General features: G+C 44.1%; 1 protein-coding gene across 1 annotated transcript in view; it reads right to left on the minus strand.

Annotated features, from left to right (window-relative positions):
* Positions 1-17901: 17901 nt before the first annotated feature.
* Positions 17902-19537, minus strand: part of pcdh15b (protocadherin-related 15b) — a 655691-nt gene continuing 654055 nt past the window's right edge. Inside the window, exon 37 of the mRNA XM_078222925.1 lies at positions 17902-18477. Within this exon, the coding sequence (XP_078079051.1) occupies positions 17902-18477 (576 nt within the window). The remainder of the gene's footprint in view (positions 18478-19537) is intronic.

The following is a 19537-nucleotide window of genomic DNA, read 5'->3' on the forward strand; positions in this document are numbered from 1 at the left end:
GAAAGTTTGTCCAGGAGCTGCAAAGTCTTGTGCAAGAACACAGCTCTTGGTCTGGTCAGGCCAGGCATTACTGACTCTACAGAAGCAATAATTTTTAACTGTATTACTTGTGCATCGCAGCAGAATCAGTTAGCCAAACCCTCAACAGAATTTATCCAACACATGGGGGGAGATTTTGAGCCCACACTCTCCTTCTGTGGGAATGATGACGCGTGCTCAGAATCTGGATAACGCGATTCGTGCCGGCGAGTTTCTGAGTTCCGATCCTCCCAGCCCGTCACTGGAAGAACGGCATGAAATACACCGCGGGACCGCAGAAAGCTCATTTGAATATATTAGTATGTCATTAATGAGAATTCTCTCTGGGACTCCCCCCACCCCAACCCCCCTAACCCCACCCGATTGGATATAAAGCAGGCCCCAGAGTGACATCACGCCGGCGCCATTTACAGCAGGGTCAGAGATGTGAATTGTTGTGGGGGTCTCCCTGGGGTCAGAATGGTAAGTATAGCCCATGAGGGAGACAGACAATGGCAGGCATTGGCCTGGCAATGGCCCCTGGCACTCCCCCTTGGTACAGGTTGGCACCATGCCAATCTGCCAGTACCAATCTATGCCAATGGTCAGGCCCAGTGGGATCCTCATGGGTGGGGAGTGGGATTCATCTAGATGTGGAGTTGTCCAGGAGCAGATGCTGGTCCTGGCCACTGCGGGGGTTGCAGATGGAAGCCGGCCCAGTCTTGGGGGGGGGGGGGGGTGGGTGGAGGGGGGGGGGTGGAGGGGGGGGTGCCGATGATCGACATGGAGTGGGGGGAGAAGGAGTCGTGAAAGCGTCTGGGGTAGAGAAGGATCGACTCCGATCATGTATGGAGGGGGACCCATGAGACCTCTGTGATGAGCTGAGTGGAGGTTTACTCAGGGTTTGATCAGGACACCCTTTAAAGATGCTGGGCGGAATTTTACCATCGCATTGTACCTGTTTTCAGGCGCGAAAAAGTGGTGTGGCGATTAGTGCTATCTGAGCCCGATTTCGCGCCAGTTCCCACTTTATGAAGGAAAAAAAATCAGCACAATCGGGAGCCCGCCCCAATCGGGTGTGTCGTCAATTTAAATACTTTTTCATTCATCTCAATGCAATTAGCGAGCTGCACGCCCCAATTTACCAGCCCGCCTGCCTTTACCACCTCGTTCACCCCAGCCAGATCAGTCTGGAAAACACCTCCTCTTTGACAGTTGGGTTCTGGCATTCCTTCAGTGAGGGTTAGTGAGAAGGTAAGTGCCTATTGTCGGATGGCTCCATGATGCTCACAGGGGGTCATTTTGTGGCGACGATGTTGCGTTTTGGGTCGGGAGGAGTCTGCGAGTGTGTGAAGGGGGAAGTGGTGCGGAGGCAGGGGGTGGTGGTGGGGGGGGGGGGGGGGGGGGGGGGGGGGCGGGGGGTGGCTGTTGCTGATCACGGTGTCCGGTGTCCGATTTTCACCGCGGACCCAAATCTCAGCACTGGCCTCGGGTCCTGGGGATGTTGCTGGGTCCTAGTGCATGCAACACTGCTGCAGGTGGGGGATGTGCCGGAAACCGTTTGGAGTGACAGTGCTGCAGCCTCAGGACTTATGAACATGAATCCAATTTCACCTGCAAAACGGGGCCGGTAACATCGGGAGAGGCAAAAAACCAGGCGTGAACCTGATTTTTGGCTTCTCATCCAACCTTACCAGCTCACCACACCGATTGACTGGCGGGATGAGCCGGTAAGATTACCCCCTCTGCTGCTTTTTGCTCAGATTTCACCCATGGTGTCCTGGATATCATAGTATCTGACAATGGATTGTAATCTGCTGATAGGTTATTCTACGGTTTTACTAATGAATATGGCTTTGTTCATGTACCCAGTTCACCTCGCTATCCTCAAGTGAATGGAGCAGCTGGGAGAGGGATACAAGCCATTAAAGATTCAGGCCTTAATCTCACTGTACTGAGCTATTGAACCTCACCATTAAAAAATGTTTTCTCACCATCAGTGTTACTGATGGGTAGGAGATTGAGACCACAGCTTCCATCTCTATAAAAACTCAAAGCCAATAACATCACAAACGACCATGAGAGGGTAAAACAGTGTGAGTAGCAACCGGGCTTGGAACTTTAAACACAAGAACAGAGCACTTGAGTTACCAGTGCTGAAACCCAGGGAGAGAGTTTGGGTCTGAGACCAACAGGAGGGATGCACGAACATTAAAAATACTCCACAACCTCGATCATGCAGGATTGATACAGAGCAGGATATCATAAGGGGAAACCACAATATGGAACATTCTCGTTCTCAAAAGGAGGTCAGAGCAGGATTCAAGAGATTGATCAGAGGCTAACCTTGTGAAGTCTGAGAGGGGTTGGTGATTGGAGAGGCAGACCCTGATTTTTGGGGCTGGGGGAATTCTGTATCCTGCTTCCTGGTGGAAGGAGCAGAGGTAATTGAGAAGTTAGACTCCTGTCCCCTGGGGATATGGATGGGGTGGGCTGGGAGATCCAGTTTGGATGGAAGGAAGGGAGTGGGGCAGTCGTAGTCTGGTTCCAGTTGCTTGCCGGGGAGGCGGGGGGTGCGGGGGATTTTAATTTCCTCTCACTGTGGGGAGGGGGATTCTGGTTCTAGTTTTGGGGAAGGATGATGTTCTGGGTTCAGTGGCTGGGGGGAGTTACAGATGACCTATTGCTTCATGTTACAGTGGGGCTGGGTCATGGGAATGTTTGGTTCAGCAACTTACAGGTTGGTTTGTTTCTCACTGTTAGTCAACAACTCCAAACTAACTTTTGCAAAAATTCTGTACCTTACCGGGCAGGAAAATTAACCAAAGAAATTATGACAAATGTGGAATTTGTACTCTCCAACTCTCCATGTGGGGCCATTACATTTCTCTTGTACATTGTCTGCTGATTAACGATTGGGTTTGTGAGCCATTATTTTATTGCCTCTTGTTACCTGGAAATGAGGACAGATATGAAGTGTAACCGGCCAGATTCAGTGCTTACATTGCACCATCTGTCAGTCCAGTTCCTGCTTTCCAAACTCACTCATCAAATCAAGACCTATGAAGGCTAAAAAGTTGTAAATGCTGCTGGGTAATTGGTCTACCCATACCAGCGATAACATGCGGATGGATTAAATCTGCCTGGGTACAACAGATGGATATGTGAATAAAAGTAATGGCAGCCAATTAGAGGGGAAGTCAACAATCCCAAATAATGTGTTTGAACTAACTTCACAGCTTTTCTGGAGAAGTTAAGAGAGTCGACACAAGGGATCTTTCTTGCTGAAAAACAAAGCAGCTGTGTGAATTGAAAAATGGCTTGCCACAAGACACATTAAATTATGTCAAGAGTTTCCCTGACAGGATTCCAATAGATGGCAGTAGCGTACAAGTAAAGCATGGCAGGCATCCAGATACTCTTGTAGTCAGCCTCCAGGGGATAGCTTTTACTAAATTAGCTCTCGGATAAAAATGGCCATTCCTGCTGGGCCCACTGACCTGTGCTTCCAACACGTTAAGCTTGTGCCAGGGAAGCAGGTTTGTAAAAGCTATCCCTTTCGAATTTGTCACACATATCATGAAGCATTCGCTTGTTAACCTGTCAGGCTAATCGGTAATGCAACATGGGATGCCGAAATGCTGAAGGGTTTAGTTATTCAGCATCTATCAACCTTTTTGAAATTTGTCAAAATAAAACAGAAAGTTGCCAGCGGAGCCCACCATTAATCAATTACATCTAAAGAATAGGGTCCTTTTATGGCATTTTTTCTTGGAGCAATAGTGACAAGATTGCCATTAACCTTAGAAATTAACAGCCTCAGAGACACACTTGTTGACTTAGTAACTGTCAGGTCCATTGGTTGTAATTGTTAAAACACTCTAATGTATTCACTATTTATTATTCTTTAGCCATTAAAAGGTCAAGCTACTTAGATATAGTTATAGGTTTAAAATAAATTTTAAACCTATAAGAATACATTGGACAATACAAGTAATGTGGAATGATGTAAAATTTGAGTTTCAAACAGGTCCCACTTTAACATGGAATGACACTAAACGGGCATCACGGTGGCACAATGGTTAGTACTGCTGCCTCACAACGCCAGGGTCCTGGGTTCAATTCTGGCCTTGGGTCACTCGCTGTGTGGAGTTTGCACATTCTCCCAGTGTCTGCGTGGGTTTCCTCCAGGTGCTCCAGTTTCCTTCCATAATCCAAAGATGTGCAGGTTAAGTTCATTGGCCATGTGAAATTGCCCCTTAGTGTCAGGGGGTTAGCAGGGTAAATGAATGGGTTTATGGGGATAGGGCCTGGGTGGGATTCTATGATTCTATTCTATTCTACGAGGAGCTCTGACAAAGGGTCATCCAGACTCAAAACATTGGCTCTATTCTCTCTTCACAGATGCTATGATGTGAACAAAGAACAAAGAACAATACAGCACAGGAACAGGCCCTTCGGCCCTCCAAGCCTGCGCCGCTCCCTGGTCCAAACTAGACCATTCTTTTGTATCCCTCCATTCCCACTCCGTTCATATGGCTATCTAGATAAGTCTTAAACGTTCCCAGTGTGTCCGCCTCCACCACCTTGCCTGGCAGCACATTCCAGGCCCCCACCACCCTCTGTGTAAAATATGTCCTTCTGATATCTGTGTTAAACCTCCCCCCCTTCACCTTGAACCTATGACCCCTCGTGAATGTCACCACCGACCTGGGGAAAAGCTTCCCACCGTTCACCCTATCTATGCCTTTCATAATTTTATACACCTCTATTAAGTCTCCCCTCATCCTCCGTCTTTCCAGGGAGAACAACCCCAGTTTACCCAATCTCTCCTCATAACTAAGTCCCTCCATACCAGGCAACATCCTGGTAAACCTCCTCTGTACTCTCTCCAAAGCCTCCACGTCCTTCTGGTTGTGTGGCGACCAGAACTGGACGCAGTATTCCAAATGCAGCCGAACCAACGTTCTATACATCTGCAACATCAGACCCCAACTTTTATACTCTATGCCCCGTCCTATAAAGGCAAGCATGCCATATGCCTTCTTCACCACCTTCTCCACCTGTGACGTCACCTTCAAGGATCTGTGGACTTGCGCACCCAGGTCCCTCTGCGTATCTACACCCTTTATGGTTCTGCCATTTATCGTATAGCTCCTCCCTACATTATTTCTACCAAAATGCATCACTGCGCATTTATCAGGATTGAACTCCATCTGCCATTTCTTTGTCCAAATTTCCAGCCTATCTATATCCTATGAAGATGCCGGCGTTGGACTGGGTTAGGCACAGTAAGTCTCACAACACCAGGTTAAAGTCCAACAGGTTTATTTGGTAGCACGAGCTTTCGGAGCGCTGATTTCAGACTGCTGATGAAGGAGCAGTGCTCCAAAAGCTCGTGCTACCAAATAAACCTGTTGGACTTTAACCTAGTGTAGTGAGTCTTCTTACTTCACAGATGCTGTCACATCTGCTGAGATGTTTCAGCATTTTGTGTTTTTGTTTCAGATTCCAGCATCCGCAGTAATTTGCTTTAAGTTAGTAGGTTGCACATATGCTTGCAAAACTTGGATTCTATCATGCCAGCAGATCACTAGCAAGACTGTTTGCCTTGCAGTTTTGATGCTATGGCCCACATATTCCTCACCTGATGTTCTGCGGAGTGCTATCCTTTCCCCAATTCAATTTACTGTATTTACATTTTTCTGTCATTGCCTTGACCCTTTTTAGACTGGCATCCAAAATTCAAGTAAATAATGTTATCCAGAGATATAATCATTTCCTCTCCTAGTATGCTATCACTAATTTTCAGAATAAATTTTAAACCTATAAGAATACATTGGACAATACAAGTAATTTTTAGATTGTGGTAGTGTGGCCCTGTTAGGGGGCGAGCCTTCACAGACCATGTGACCGGGATGGAACAAACAGCGCGTGTGCGCGAACCTGGCCAATCAGGAGTGAGGGCATGCATTCCTGGGGTAGAAGGCTGCAGTTGGAGTCAGGGTGTTGTTCAGGGTAGACCTGTATAGCTGTGCTGTTAAACCCCTAGTTGTATATAGTCCTTCTCAGTCAATAAATCTTCTGGTTTGTTACTAACCACATTGAGCTGCCTCGAGTTACTACAGAGGTGATGTGCATTAAGACAACAGATATTATAAAATAATAGCCATTGGAAAGCTAAAGTATTCACGTATTTGATGCATTTTATTAACAAACCAAACAGACATGATTGATTCTTTCAACATAAGCTTACGGACAAACACTTGTTTTAAAAAAATCGGAGACCAGGACGTTTTTATCACAGTTATAGAGCAGCCAGCAAAGTGACAGCCAAAGGCCAGCATGAAGCATACATCGACAAGGTTCATTGTCCTTGAAGGCATATTGGTGCATCTTATTAACATATAGGTGCTCTAAGTTTTTTAATCAGTTAATGTAATTCTGATGAATATCTTTCACCAAGATACCATTCTGTGCTGTTTTTCTAATATTCACAAAATGTGCACTGACAAGTTTACTTTTGTTCAGGTGTATATCCTTCCAGTCATCCTTTGCATAGGAAGTAGCCTGTTACTGATTGTTTAGTTATTCTCCTAAGGGCATTCATGTACTGAATATCCATGCACCCCATCCCCGTCTGGATTGGTTTCTTTGCTCTGCTTCTTGTGAAACTCCGTGCCATAAATGCAATTTCACCTGCTCAGTTAGTTCTTCCATCTCTTCCTTATCTGTTGCGCTCTATTTCAACTTCAATCTGGGTACGGCATTGCAAGTCAATATCTTAGGAGTCTTATTGCATCCAACTATTCAGCAAGCTGGATTCGGAGGAGCAAAATATTGAAAATAGGATGAGATTTACACTGGGTGGATCTGCTCTGGTTGGGGGCCGTGAAGACAAACAAAATCAGAACAGTCATTTAAAAATGGCATGTGATGTCTTGCTGTCCAGTCTTTCCTTCCCTTACCCCTGCACCCTCCTGACACCTCATCCCAAGTCGTCGGACTTGTGTGCGGGATCAAACAATCGGCACACTTAAAATCATTGCGGTCTGCTGCACCGTGGACTGTAGCGCCAGTACGTTTTACTGTTACACTGCCCCTTTGAGAATGATTTATACCAGTCTCTGCTTCCAGTGCCTTTTCCCAGCAACTTTTCCTTCAGATTAATGGGGCTGACGCATTTCCCAATGGCCAAAGGCAGGTTGCCTCTTTCAATCAAGAACATTGGTGGGGGGCTAGCTAATGTTTTATGTAAAGAACGAGTATCAATAATAGAGGGAAAAGCATGATGCTTGGAAGGTATTATATACTAGCATGATAAATTGAGAACCCTCTTGCGCCACAATTACGCTTAAAAGTACTGTGAGAAATAGGAAAAGACTTCTTGCTTTGATTGACCAAACCTATAAACTCAGTAAGTTTGATATCGGTGTGAGGCTTTTTTGGCTCTGCACTAAAGGTAAATGTGCAAGCTATTAATTGGATATTGAGATCTGGCTTCAAAGTGATGTGGAGTAGCACTTCTTCCTTTAAGGACTCCTACGCTGTTTTAGTTGTTCAGCTCAAACACTGGTTCCAGATTTGCATTGTATTTATGTTAGAAGTGCAGTGTCAGTGTAAAGGATTTGCACCAAAACCAGATTGGTGTAGCAGCAAAAATCCTTAAAATGTTAGAAGATTTCTATAAGGGGGGTATTTTACAAGAGCCTAGGGCATGGTGGGCGCTCATATGCAGCAGATGACCCACTGTGGGTATACTGCCCATTGATATTAATAAAAGTGGATTTTCACTAAATACGACTAACAGAATATTAATTGAGCTGCCAAGAAGCTTTATGATGAAGGTGGCAAATTAATGTTCAAATATATTTGGACGTAAAGTCCAACTCACTGAAACTTTCTAAGCTGATTTTTAAGGGAACCTGGCGATGTGAGGAAAGAACATGCCCAGCTGATGAAAATCAACTTTTTTACATTATTGGAATGAAACACTGCTCTCTACAAATGTCCATGGGGAACATGCAGATAATTCTGGTAAGCATTGAAAGAAACGGGTTAAAGAAAATGATAAAAGAAAGCTTGCATTTCTCCACAGCAGAAAGTCCCAAAGCAGCCAATGAATTGCTTTTGAAGTGCTCTTATTCTTATATAGACAAATGCAAACCAGGATCTTGGGATCTTTAACATGCCTCTGAACATAAAGACATGGCCTTGCTAACATCTGTCAAAACACAAGCTAGTGCAGCACCCCCACTAATATCACACTGCAGGCTCAGAATGGGCATTCAAATCCTGGAGTAACATTCTAATTCAGAGATGGGAATCTACCAACTAAGCTGATATTTGTTAATATGCTGTGCTCTCCTGGCACTGTCAGTTAACCTTTGGGACTTTGCATTGGCATATGGCTTGGTGGTATTCTGGAAGGCCCTGTTCTTGCTAACCTATCTCATTACATTTGGAAGCGACAGATTGCCCAAGCATCAGCCTACTTTTTATTCAATATTCATTAATGGAATGTGGCCATCATTGGTTGCATCTATTCTTTCTCAACCCAATATTATTATTTCCCAAATACCCTCTCGCAGATCAAATGTTCATCGGTTTATCCTAAACCCTCATTCGCTTCTTTGGATTAAGAGCTCTAAAATCTGGATGAAAACCTTTCCTAATATAAATTCATCTCATGATTCCACATGCCCCAATGTTGGACTTATTTCTTATTGCAACTTTCATTACATTATCCTCTTGTCTCATAGAAATAGGCCATTCAGCCCCAAAACTGTTATGCCATTCATGAATTGATTTGTACCTGTGCACTAATTTTTAGTGGTTTCTGGTACTTGGAACTTATACTTGGACTTGTCTCATCCAAATTTCTCCTTCACACCATTGCAAAAACATCAGAATCTATTTTTAAACTCCTTGTGCCACAGTTTTGTACATTCATTTCATCTATTCATATCCTTTTTCAATTTTCTGCTCCCCTCTACATTATTTATCGTGCCCTCAAACTTGGTTGTATAATTGGTTGGTCTAATAAATGTGAGAGAATCTTGGGGACTATATACTTCATTATTGCTGCAATTTTATTATCCCACTGTTTGCAATCAAGTACTGACTTCCTTTTCCTTCGTTATGTTTATGCTTGCTTTTCTTAATCAGGTGTAAACATAGCTACATAATTCAAAACTGAAGAAATGAGAGTAACCAGATAGCAGAAAGCAGAACAGTAAAAAAACAAGTATGGAATGTTAACAGGAATACAACAGGTATAAATATATCATTCTCTAACATTCAATAACAAGTTAGATCAGAACCAGGAATTAAGGACAACAAAGAAGAATTCAAATTAACTGACTAACAGAAATAATGCAGAAGATTAGCTCAGTCAAGGAAAATATAATGCTTTAAAACTAAAACTCTGGGCTGAACTTTGTGTGCTTCAAGCGAGAGTGCTTCCTGTTTGGGTGGGGGGCAGTGGGGGAAGTAAAATGGGCCCATCCCACCCACAAACTCTCCCCAATTATTCCTCCCAAAATTGGCAGTCCGCCCACTAGATTTAAATGAATAATTTAGGATCATTTAGTCTTATTTTTCAAGCCAATTAACCCTCATAATACACTGCCCACGCCATAAAATGTTAGACATGGGGCAAAGGGTGGGGGGTGGCAGTGAGATTTTTAAACTTAAATGTTTAAAGGGCAGGAACAAACAGGGGGGGTGGGAGCGGGTGAGTGAGGGTGGGTTGCTCTTTGCTGGCTGCCCTTGGCTGATCATGGGGCAGCCTCCCCCTCCCTCATTTGGATCCCCCTTTTCTTCTTACTCCCTCCTTCCCTGCCTCTCTACCTAACCTACCCAAACCCTCCCAACTCGAGACCTTACCCGCTCTAAGGATCTATGGGCATTGATTTCCCTCTTTTCCTCTGGCTCCAACAACTGCCACTGATGCATTCCTGGCATTGCTGGAACTGATGGAGTCACCAGTCAATTGGATTGGCTGGCAGCTTCAGAGGACAGGGCATCCACCACATTAAAGGGCAGAAGTTCCACTTGTCTCTCGTTAGTCTGCCGTGCAGTGCTTTATGGCTGTGGGGTGGGGCAGCATGGAACATGCCAGCTCCAAGGTGTCAGTTAATCAAGTTGGATCCAAAGTTGATGAAGAGGTCACTTAAAATGGTGGAAAGAAGAAAAACAGACTATACAAAGGGAGCTCAACTGGGAGAGAATTTTCTTTGGGTAGATGGAAGCGGGTTAAGCGTCCAATCCACCAGACATCATCAATTTGAAACCTAGGTTATTTTAAGAGTCAGTCAGGCCTCATTTACTTCCCACCAGCCAGCTGTGTGCTTGAAACAAGTGGAAACAGGCAGATTACTGGCTTCAGAGGATCCATTTTATTCACTTGTGGGACATGGATGTCGCTGACTGGTCAGCATTTATTGCCCATCCCTAGTTGCCCTTGTTCAGAGATCAGTTCAGAGTCATCCACATTGCTGTGGCTCTGGAGCCACATGTAGGCCAGACCAGGTAAGCACAGCAGATTTCCTTCCCTAAAGGACATTAGTGAACCAGATGGGTTTTTCTAACGATCGGCAATGGTTTCATGGTCATCAGTAGATTCTTAATTCTAGATTTTTTTTTGATTGAATTCAAATTTCATCTGCTGTGGCGGGATTCGGCTCCAGGTCCCCAGAACATTTGCTGAGTTTCAGGATTAATAATCTAGTCATAATACCACTAGGCCATCACCTTCCCTGGTGTTATGTCCCTAGCTGGTTCAAGTCCAATACTGGGAAGTCATAGAATCCCTACAATGCAGAAGGAGGCCATTTGGCCCATCAAGTCTGCACCAACCACAATCCCACCCAGCCCCTATCCCTGTCATCCCACGTATTTACCCTGCTAGTCCCCCAGACACTAAGGGACAATTTACCATGGCCAATCAACCTAACCTACACATCTTTGGACTGTGGGAGGAAACCGGTGAATCGGAAGGAAATCCACGTTGACATGAGGAGAACGTGCAAACTCCACACAGACAGTGACCCAAGCCAGGAATCAAACCCGGGTCCCTGGCGCTGTGAGGCAGCAGTGCTAACCACTGTGCCACTGTGCCATTACAGAAGGAGCATTAATGATTCACATTTCAATAGGATGGTAATCAGGTCAGGAATCTTTCCACCAGTTCCCCACTATTCCCCAAAAAGGGGAAAAAAACATATGTGAAGATATGCTTAAAAAAGTGCCTTCAGCCAAGGTAAAGTCACAGGGGCTGTAGATCAGCTGCCAGCATCAAAGTAGATGGAATGTAAAAGTGAATCTATGTGTGGGTGGAAAGTAGGGCAGTAGAGGCCCAAGCTTTCTTTATTCAGACTGGGAAGAGCATTCCTGATCATCTTGGCCCTAAAGAAAATATATGACTTATCTTAGAGAGTGTTTTCTCCTCCCCAGGTTTGACTCAGTGGGTCCTGCTTAGTAGGCCATTCAAATGCCATCAGAATCCCAACAACATGAAGGGGGATGTGCGTGTGTCAATGAGGTTCCTACTGGAGACAGATAGGTACCTCAGCTGCCTGAAAGAAAAGTAAAAGAGCAAGGGATGAATCAACGAGAAAGGGCTCTAAGTCTTGTGCAGCTATTTTGATTGCACATCAGCCCACTTCCACTGCATGGCGTGAGTTAACATATCCTCCAAAATTTTCAGAGGGAGTATGCCAGGGGACAAAAGAAGATATGTTAGACAAGGGTAGGAATTCTATTGGCCTATTCACATATGAAAGCTGAATGCACTCATAATCTGTTATTTTTTTTTCAAACATCAACCCACTTAAAATAAACAGATTAATGCCTGCTTAGAAATAGCAGACAAAGAAGTGAGTGGAGCTTCTGTGCATAAATTTCTGTGATCAAAATTCAATTTGGTTATAAATAGGAGCAGAATTAGGTTATATTCTCCTCACACCTGCTCTGCCTTTAAATAAAACCGCTGAACTCATCAACTCCACTTCCCTGTCCCGTCTTGATACCCTTTGATCCCTTTATGCTGCTCAAGATCTCTCTCGTAATCTCAGCCTTTCATATACTCAGTGCCTGAACATCTAAAGCCCCCTGGGATAGAGAATTCTGAAGCTTCATAAGCTCTTATGGTGAGGAAATTGCTCCGAGTTTCAATTCTAAATGGACAACCCCTGAACCTGAAACTATGGGCCCGATTTTACCATTTTCATTCTAAGTGCCGAATCTGGGTGTAGTACAGGTCCGGCTAAGAAATCTGCTTTCAGGCACCCCCATATGCTCTCAGCCATCTCCAGTCCCATTCACGCTGTGGGCGGGGCTTAGCGCGGCTGGAACGATCGGAGCTCTGAACTGCGCATGCGCAGTTAGAAAAAAATTGGAAAAAGTGTGCCTGTGTCAGATCGCTCCCAAACCGCAGAAAGCGGAGAAAGCGGCCCGGGAGCGACAAGTGGGAACGAGGGTGTATCTCGGGGGGGAGGGGGCAGATGGATCTCTAGTGGGGGGGGGGCAGATGGATCTCTGGTGGGGGGGGGCAGATGGATCTCTGGTGGGGGGGGCAGATGGATCTCTGGTGGGGGGGGCAGATGGATCTCTGGTGGGGGGGCAGATGGATTTCTGGTGGGGGGACAGGGGGTCCGCTGCCACTCTGCGGGTGATTGGTGGGGGGAGGGGGGCAGGGGTGGTGTTCGGTCTAGGTAGTGGGGGGTCCCCCTTAACCAACCCCCCCCCGCTACCCAGACCAATCGCCACCCCTGCCCCCTCCCATCCCACCGATCGCCCGCAGAGTGGCAGCGGACCCCCCTGCCCCCCCACCAGAGATCCATCTGCCCGCCCCACCAGAGATCCATCTGCCCACCCCCCACCAGAGATCCATCTTACCCGCCTCCCCTCTCCCCCTCCCCCCCCCCCCCAAGACAACAATCTGGCCTCACTCCTCCCCCCCCCCAGATGACAATCTGGCCTCACTTCCCGCCCGCCCCCCAGACAACGATCTGGCTCACTCCCCTCCCCCCCCCAGAGAATGGTCTGGCCTCACTCCCCCTCCCCTCCAGAGGAACATCTGACCCACCTCCCCCCCCCCCCCACCACCAGACAATGGTCAGCCCCCCCCTCCACCACCAGACAACGATCGGCCCTCCCCTGCCAGAGATACATCTGACCCGCCTCCTCCTCCCCCCCTGCAACCAGACAATGATCTGACCTCACTCCCCTCCTCCCACCAGAGAATGATCTGACCCGCCTCCCTCCTCCCCCCCACCACTGATCTGAGTTAGAGAACCGTTGGAAAAACTGAACGCGCTCTTCAGAAGCTGGAGCACCCGACTTAGACTTTTATTCAGCAGATCCCTAAAAGCGCGGTTCCATATTGGTAAACGCGGTGGTAAAGGGGGAAACACTGATAGAGTTGGGCGGGCGGTTCATTAATTCAATTTAAATGCATACAAATGCATTTAAATCGTCATTGTGCCCGATTTGGGCGCAGAACGGATCCCCGCCATTCGTGGGTCTCAGTAAAGTGGCGATCTGCACGGATGCGGGTGCAGATCGCAATAAAGGCCTCACACCCGACTTTACCACGATTTCGTGCCCGAAAACCGGCACAAATTGTTGGTAAAATCGGGCCCTATGACTCCTAAGGCATGATCTTACATGCTGTTCACGCCATGCTCCCACTGTAGTGAGGTCGGAGAATTTGGCGGCCAGCCAAATCTCCGTTCACTGCGGCGGGATGGGACAATCCTGCTGGCGTGAATGTTGGTAAGATTCCAGCTCTGGACTTTCCACCGAGGCGAAAACAGCTTCTCCCACTTCTGTGAAGTGAGAGTGAGCCCAATCTGAGGCTTCTTCAGAACTACTGGACTTTGCTGCCAGACCTGCTGAGTTTTTCCAACAGTGTTTTTATTCCTTGACTCTTTTCAGAATGACACACCTTGAACTATTGGGATTTTTTTTTGTTTTTGAAGAAAGTTTTTGCCAAGTTCGCCATAAAAGATTAAAATGTGGAATGGCCTACAAAGCAAGTTAAAACTAGAAAAGAATGAGCGCATAAAATAGTGTAAAGTGAGATTTGAATGAAGTACTAAAGGAGGCCACTACTTGAACCTTGGATATCAGACTAACTGTAAACTTGTCAGGTTTGCTGATGATCCTAAACTATGGAGAACAAAACAGACTGAGCCAGAAGCTATTGAGATGGTAAATTACATTTTGCACTCAAAGTCAAAAACATGAAAACACAAGTGCACAAAAGAATGGAAATGAGCTGGAATGAAGAGACACAAAAAAGGGACATGGGATTAATAGTAGGTATTTCAATTGACATTTCTAGCTAAACACGATAAAGCAATTAAACCAGGGACGACAGACCTACATAGACCAGAAGAGTCAATTACATCTGTAGATGGACCAGAGTTTAAAATGTGCTGGTCACACCACGTTCAGTAAATCTTGGTTATCTTGTCATGAAAAGGATACATGCATTGGAAAGGGTACAAAGTGCAAGAAATTGATCCCAAGTGTAAAATGGATGAACCACAAGGAACAGTTTAAGAAGTTTAAATCTTACAATCATGAAAGAAGCTGGTTAAAGGATCGAAGCTACCAAAGAGTGTAGATAAAATACGAACAGATTACTATTTAAATGGTAAAGAGAGGAATAAGAATTTAAGAACATGAATTATTGAAAAGTAAATTTAAAATAGAAATTATGGAGAATGTCTTTGTCCAACAGAATGCCAGTTGTTTAGAATGGGAGGATGTTGAACACAAAAACAATAGTTGTATAGAGTAGAAGTAGCTGTAAGAGAAGAGTTGGGTTATCACAGGGGTAAAACTTCAATAACCTGATTTGCCTTTTCATACCTGACCTGTTTTAATTTTTTTCTTTTCCTTGTTAACTCTAAAAGCTTTGCCTTGAACAATACTACAGGTACAGACTAACATCACTGAGAAAAACTGCCATCTGGGTGGCATGGTGGCACACTGGTTAGCATGCTGCCTCACAACTCCAGGGACCCGGGTTCAATTCCAGCCTCAAGTCATTATCTATGTGGAGTTTGCATGTTCTCCCCATGTCTGCGTGGGTTTCCTCTGGGTGCTGCAGTTTCCTCCCACAGTCCAAAGATGTGCGGTTTAGGCTGATTGGTCATGCTAAATTGCCCCATAGTGTCAGGGGGATTCGCTGGTAAATAAGGGGGGTTATGGGGATAGGGCATGGGCGCGATAGGTTTCGGTGCAGGCTCAAAGGGCCAAATGGCCTCCTTTGTACTGCAGGGATTCTATGATTCTAATAATTAATTTAAAAGATTCATTTACTTTAACCTGGACTACATTTATAATATTCTGCAGGTATAAAATATGTAAGTCATTGTTTGGGCTGGAGTAGACCCAGTTTGTGAAGAACCACTGATTTAAAAGTAGACAGTGATTCACTTTAACAGGAGCCAATATCCAAATTGAAAATCTTTTAAAAATAATTTTTTAAACAAATATTTAAATCTTTGCTAAATGCTGCACAACGGCAAACAAGTTCTTATGAGTATAATAAATCATAACTGCAACAAATTAAAACTAACATTTTTCAGAAAACATTTGGCTACCTCAAATCGTTCATGAAAACACTCCAGAATGCAGGCTTTGAGGAAAGATTTTGTGGCATTGATAATGGGTCTAGCGCTTACAATTATAGAAAGTAGAAATAAATCTTGAATTCCGAGTTTTAGAGTATCCTGATACTTGGGTCAACAATATGCTAATCAAAGATGAAAACAAAGTTAGAGATGGGATCTCAGCCTCTCATTAGTGTGGACGGGAAAGTTGCTTTTGTTACTTATTAGAATATCAAAGTTTACAATTTACAGAAAAGAACCTGTGAGCACTTATTGTCCAGGTTCACATGTGCGAAATAGTCAGTTGGACAATGTAAGATTGGGTTGTTCAGGCCCCTAAGCTGCATCGCAGTGCTGGCTTGGCTTTTATTCTATTGAAGTAGTCCGGCCTGAATAATGCCCAGTATAAAAATGTTACGCGCTGCACTTCGTGCTGGTTTTTATGAGATGTTATTGAGAGTGAGGAAGGATCCTATGCGACAGCAGGATGTATGATTTACCAATACCTCTGGCTAAAGCTTGATTAGTAAGTTGTGGCAATTTCTTTTTCTGAAGTTCAACTTCACAGAATATAAAATGTAACTTGCCAGGTAATACATAAAAACTGTATTTGTTGGTTAGTCAATGCATAAAAAATGCTATCCCCTGTTGAAGGGAAAGAAATTCAGTTATCAGCTGAAGTCCAGAGTCTGTCAGGACCTATTCTGAAGTGCATCAAGTGAGATTGGAATTTGTTAAATGAGCTTGCCAATGCAAAGGCACATGCCCTGAATACATTATTCCTATTCTGCGCAGAAAATACAGGTATTCTGTTTAATCATTGGCTATATGATTTTACCACATAGGCTTATGGGAAGTTTTTATTTTGTCTCTTTTGATCTACAGATTGAAAGTCCCATCTCACTAAAAGCCAGCACAGACTTTTGGAAGATGTTAAAATTACCTGATGCAGTGTCACCAGATAACTCACTGCTTATTAAACCTCATGTCAGTGTTATCACAGTCGTCTAAGATACAAGAGGTATAACTATTTCTGTGGATGAAACTTCATTCAAAGTCATTACAATTTTGAACCCAGTTTTTGCAACAGAAGACAATTAACATACATCAAAACTTAAAACAAAATAAATGAAAGAGGGGACAGGTTTGTAACTCAATTTTACGACTGTGGGAATGCTGAAGCGATGTTTCATTTTTCATGAAAGAAAATGCTACACTAAGGCTCAGAAGAATGTTGTCCAAGCCAGATTGGCTAATTCTTTAATATCTTTCATTACTATAAATTAGCTGGTGTGAAGTTTCATATCCAATAGGCATCTATCAAAATCCCCACTCACAAAATGAGAAACAATAATTTAATGGTGGGAAGAAAGGATGGAGGGGAGGTGCTTCAAAAGGTAGCATTTTTAAAATGTTTCTCAGACAATGGGGTGAAATCGGCCTAGGGCAGTAGCGCAAAACTGACGGGTAGTGAATCAGAACCGATTTTTCACCACACATTACTACTGAAGTTCACACATTGAAAGTTCAAATTCTTTGAGGAGACACATTTCCTTATCTCACTGTCACCGTGTTTGAAATGAAAAGTATTGGCAATATTTCCCAAATCAAAGGAAAATAAAAACTGGCACAGTGTATAACAGGTTGCCGATTTGCAACAAGCCTGTTTCACACTGCTGCATAGACCAATTTTTAACCCCAATGTGATTTGACAATTCTATCAACTACTGAAGGCAATTGGATTTGTCAGATTGAGGCCACAGTTTGAAATCAGTGAAATCTGCAGGCATCTGCAAAAATGGATAAGAACGGCATTACGTTTAATGTAAAGGAACAAAATTACTTCAGAACCTCACAGAATGAATTTTTAGCTTTACTTCATAGTGATCCCCAAGCAGGGCAAGTGTCAGTACTGAGTCTATTACTTATACTTCTATGAACAAGCAAATAACATCTTCTCTCTGACAATGTAGCATCTTATTGAAAAGTTAGCAACTGTTTAGTGAGGGAAATCAATTGAAAGACAGCCACAGTCAGGGTATGAAATCTCTCTCATGTTGAGGAGGTTCTTTGCATTTAAAGATGTTACCCATTTCTGTAAACATTGCAAATCTGGATGCTTTGTCGAGTGCATTGAATGCAAATTACATAAATCAAAATATATGCTTGAGGTGAACAAATTGGAAATCATTGTTACTTTTCCACAGTACCATAAAAAGTGAATTTTCTCAGTAATAGCAGTAAAAATTCTAAATCACAGTTTTGTCATTGGTATGTGTAGGTTATTCCAAGGTCCCATCCATAGTTCCTCCTCATCAGATTGTGTCTGATCACTGTGAGATTCAAATGGTTCCTTAACGTCTTCATTGTCAACAGCCGATTCTTGTTCATCTGTGCTTTTTGCTCTCTCGTTCTTTGCCTTTACTGTGCTCAGTCTGGACAAGCAGCTGTTAGGCCCCATGCTGCTGGAGGCCATGGAGCTACTTGATGGCCTTGGGTTAAGATTGTCATTGCTGCAGGAAGCTGTTGCATTGGCCATTGGATTGTTCAACGGGACCTTTTCTTCCTGTGTTGCTGCCAGCTTGTCCAGTTTCTTAAAATGTTTTCCTACCCTTGCAGGTGAGGTTGCTTTCCCATTGGTTGGAGGGCAGCTGCGTCTTGTTCTTACGATCGATCCATTTTGAGCAATGTAGATATTACTGTTAATGTTGCTGTGGTTACTTGGGTGTTTGATACGAATCCTTTGTGCTTCTGGTGCACTGTCCTCACCCGTTGAGCTGGTTTCATACTCACGATCTACAACCAACTTTACTCGTTTATGGCGAGACCACTGTGTGAAGGAAAATAAATATTTTAGAAAACCTTTTGACATTCTATCGAGGCGTCTGATTTTGTTTGAATTATATATAGATTATCTGGATCAAAAACAGACCAACCAAAGCAGTACTTTCCCTTTTTCAAAAGTAACTTGCATTTCTATAGTACTTTTAATAGAACAATGCTTCAAAATGCACCACAGAGGTAGCAGGAAAATAGACATTAAACTGGAGAGAGACAGATTAGGAATGACTGATTGACTTAAAGGATTTGAAAGCATGTTTTGAAGGGCAGAATTGGGTGTGAAGTTGCAAAGGGAATTCTACAGAGTAGGCCCTAGGCTGTAGAAAGCAGAACCATCCGCGATGAAGGGAGGGAGCGAGAGGCAAGAAGGGGTCAGAGCCTGTGGAACAGAGAGGTCATGGGAGTTGTAGAGCTGGAGGACATTAGAGAGGGAAGTGAATAAGACCAGGGTAATGGGGGTAGAATTTGGTGTCAGATAAGCAAGAGCAGTGCTGCTTTGGATGAGCAAGGTCTGAAAGATCAGCATGGATTGGAGTCAAATTTCAGAGTTGTGGTAGTGAGTGTGATAAGGTAGTGGTCAAGATGCGCAAGATTATGGAGGTGAAAGCAAACAGTCCTGTATTGGAAAGGATATAGGGTCTGAAGGTGAACTCTGGGTCAACTAAGAGACTAAGGTTCAAAGATGTCTGATTGAGACGTATGTTGTGGTCAGGGAGGGATATGAAGCTGCAAGAGTAGAGTTATCGGTGGAAGCCAAAGATGATGCTTTCTCTTTTCAAAATGCTTAACTGAACAATGCCAGATTTCAACAAAATTGGTTGACAGCATAAATGCAGTTGCAAGATTAACAGAGGTGCTGGAGAGTTTAACCAGATGTTGTCATAATGCAACATCTACTTCATAGTCATGGAGTTATAGAGCTTTACAGTACAGAAAGAGGCCCTTTGGTCCATTATATTTGCATCGGCCATCAAGTATCTAGTCTAATCCCATTTTCCACCACTTGATCCTTGTATGTTATGATGTTTCAAATGCTCATCTAAACACTT

This window comes from Mustelus asterias, chromosome 11 (assembly GCF_964213995.1).
Source record: "Mustelus asterias chromosome 11, sMusAst1.hap1.1, whole genome shotgun sequence".
Taxonomy (NCBI): Eukaryota; Metazoa; Chordata; class Chondrichthyes; order Carcharhiniformes; family Triakidae; genus Mustelus; species Mustelus asterias.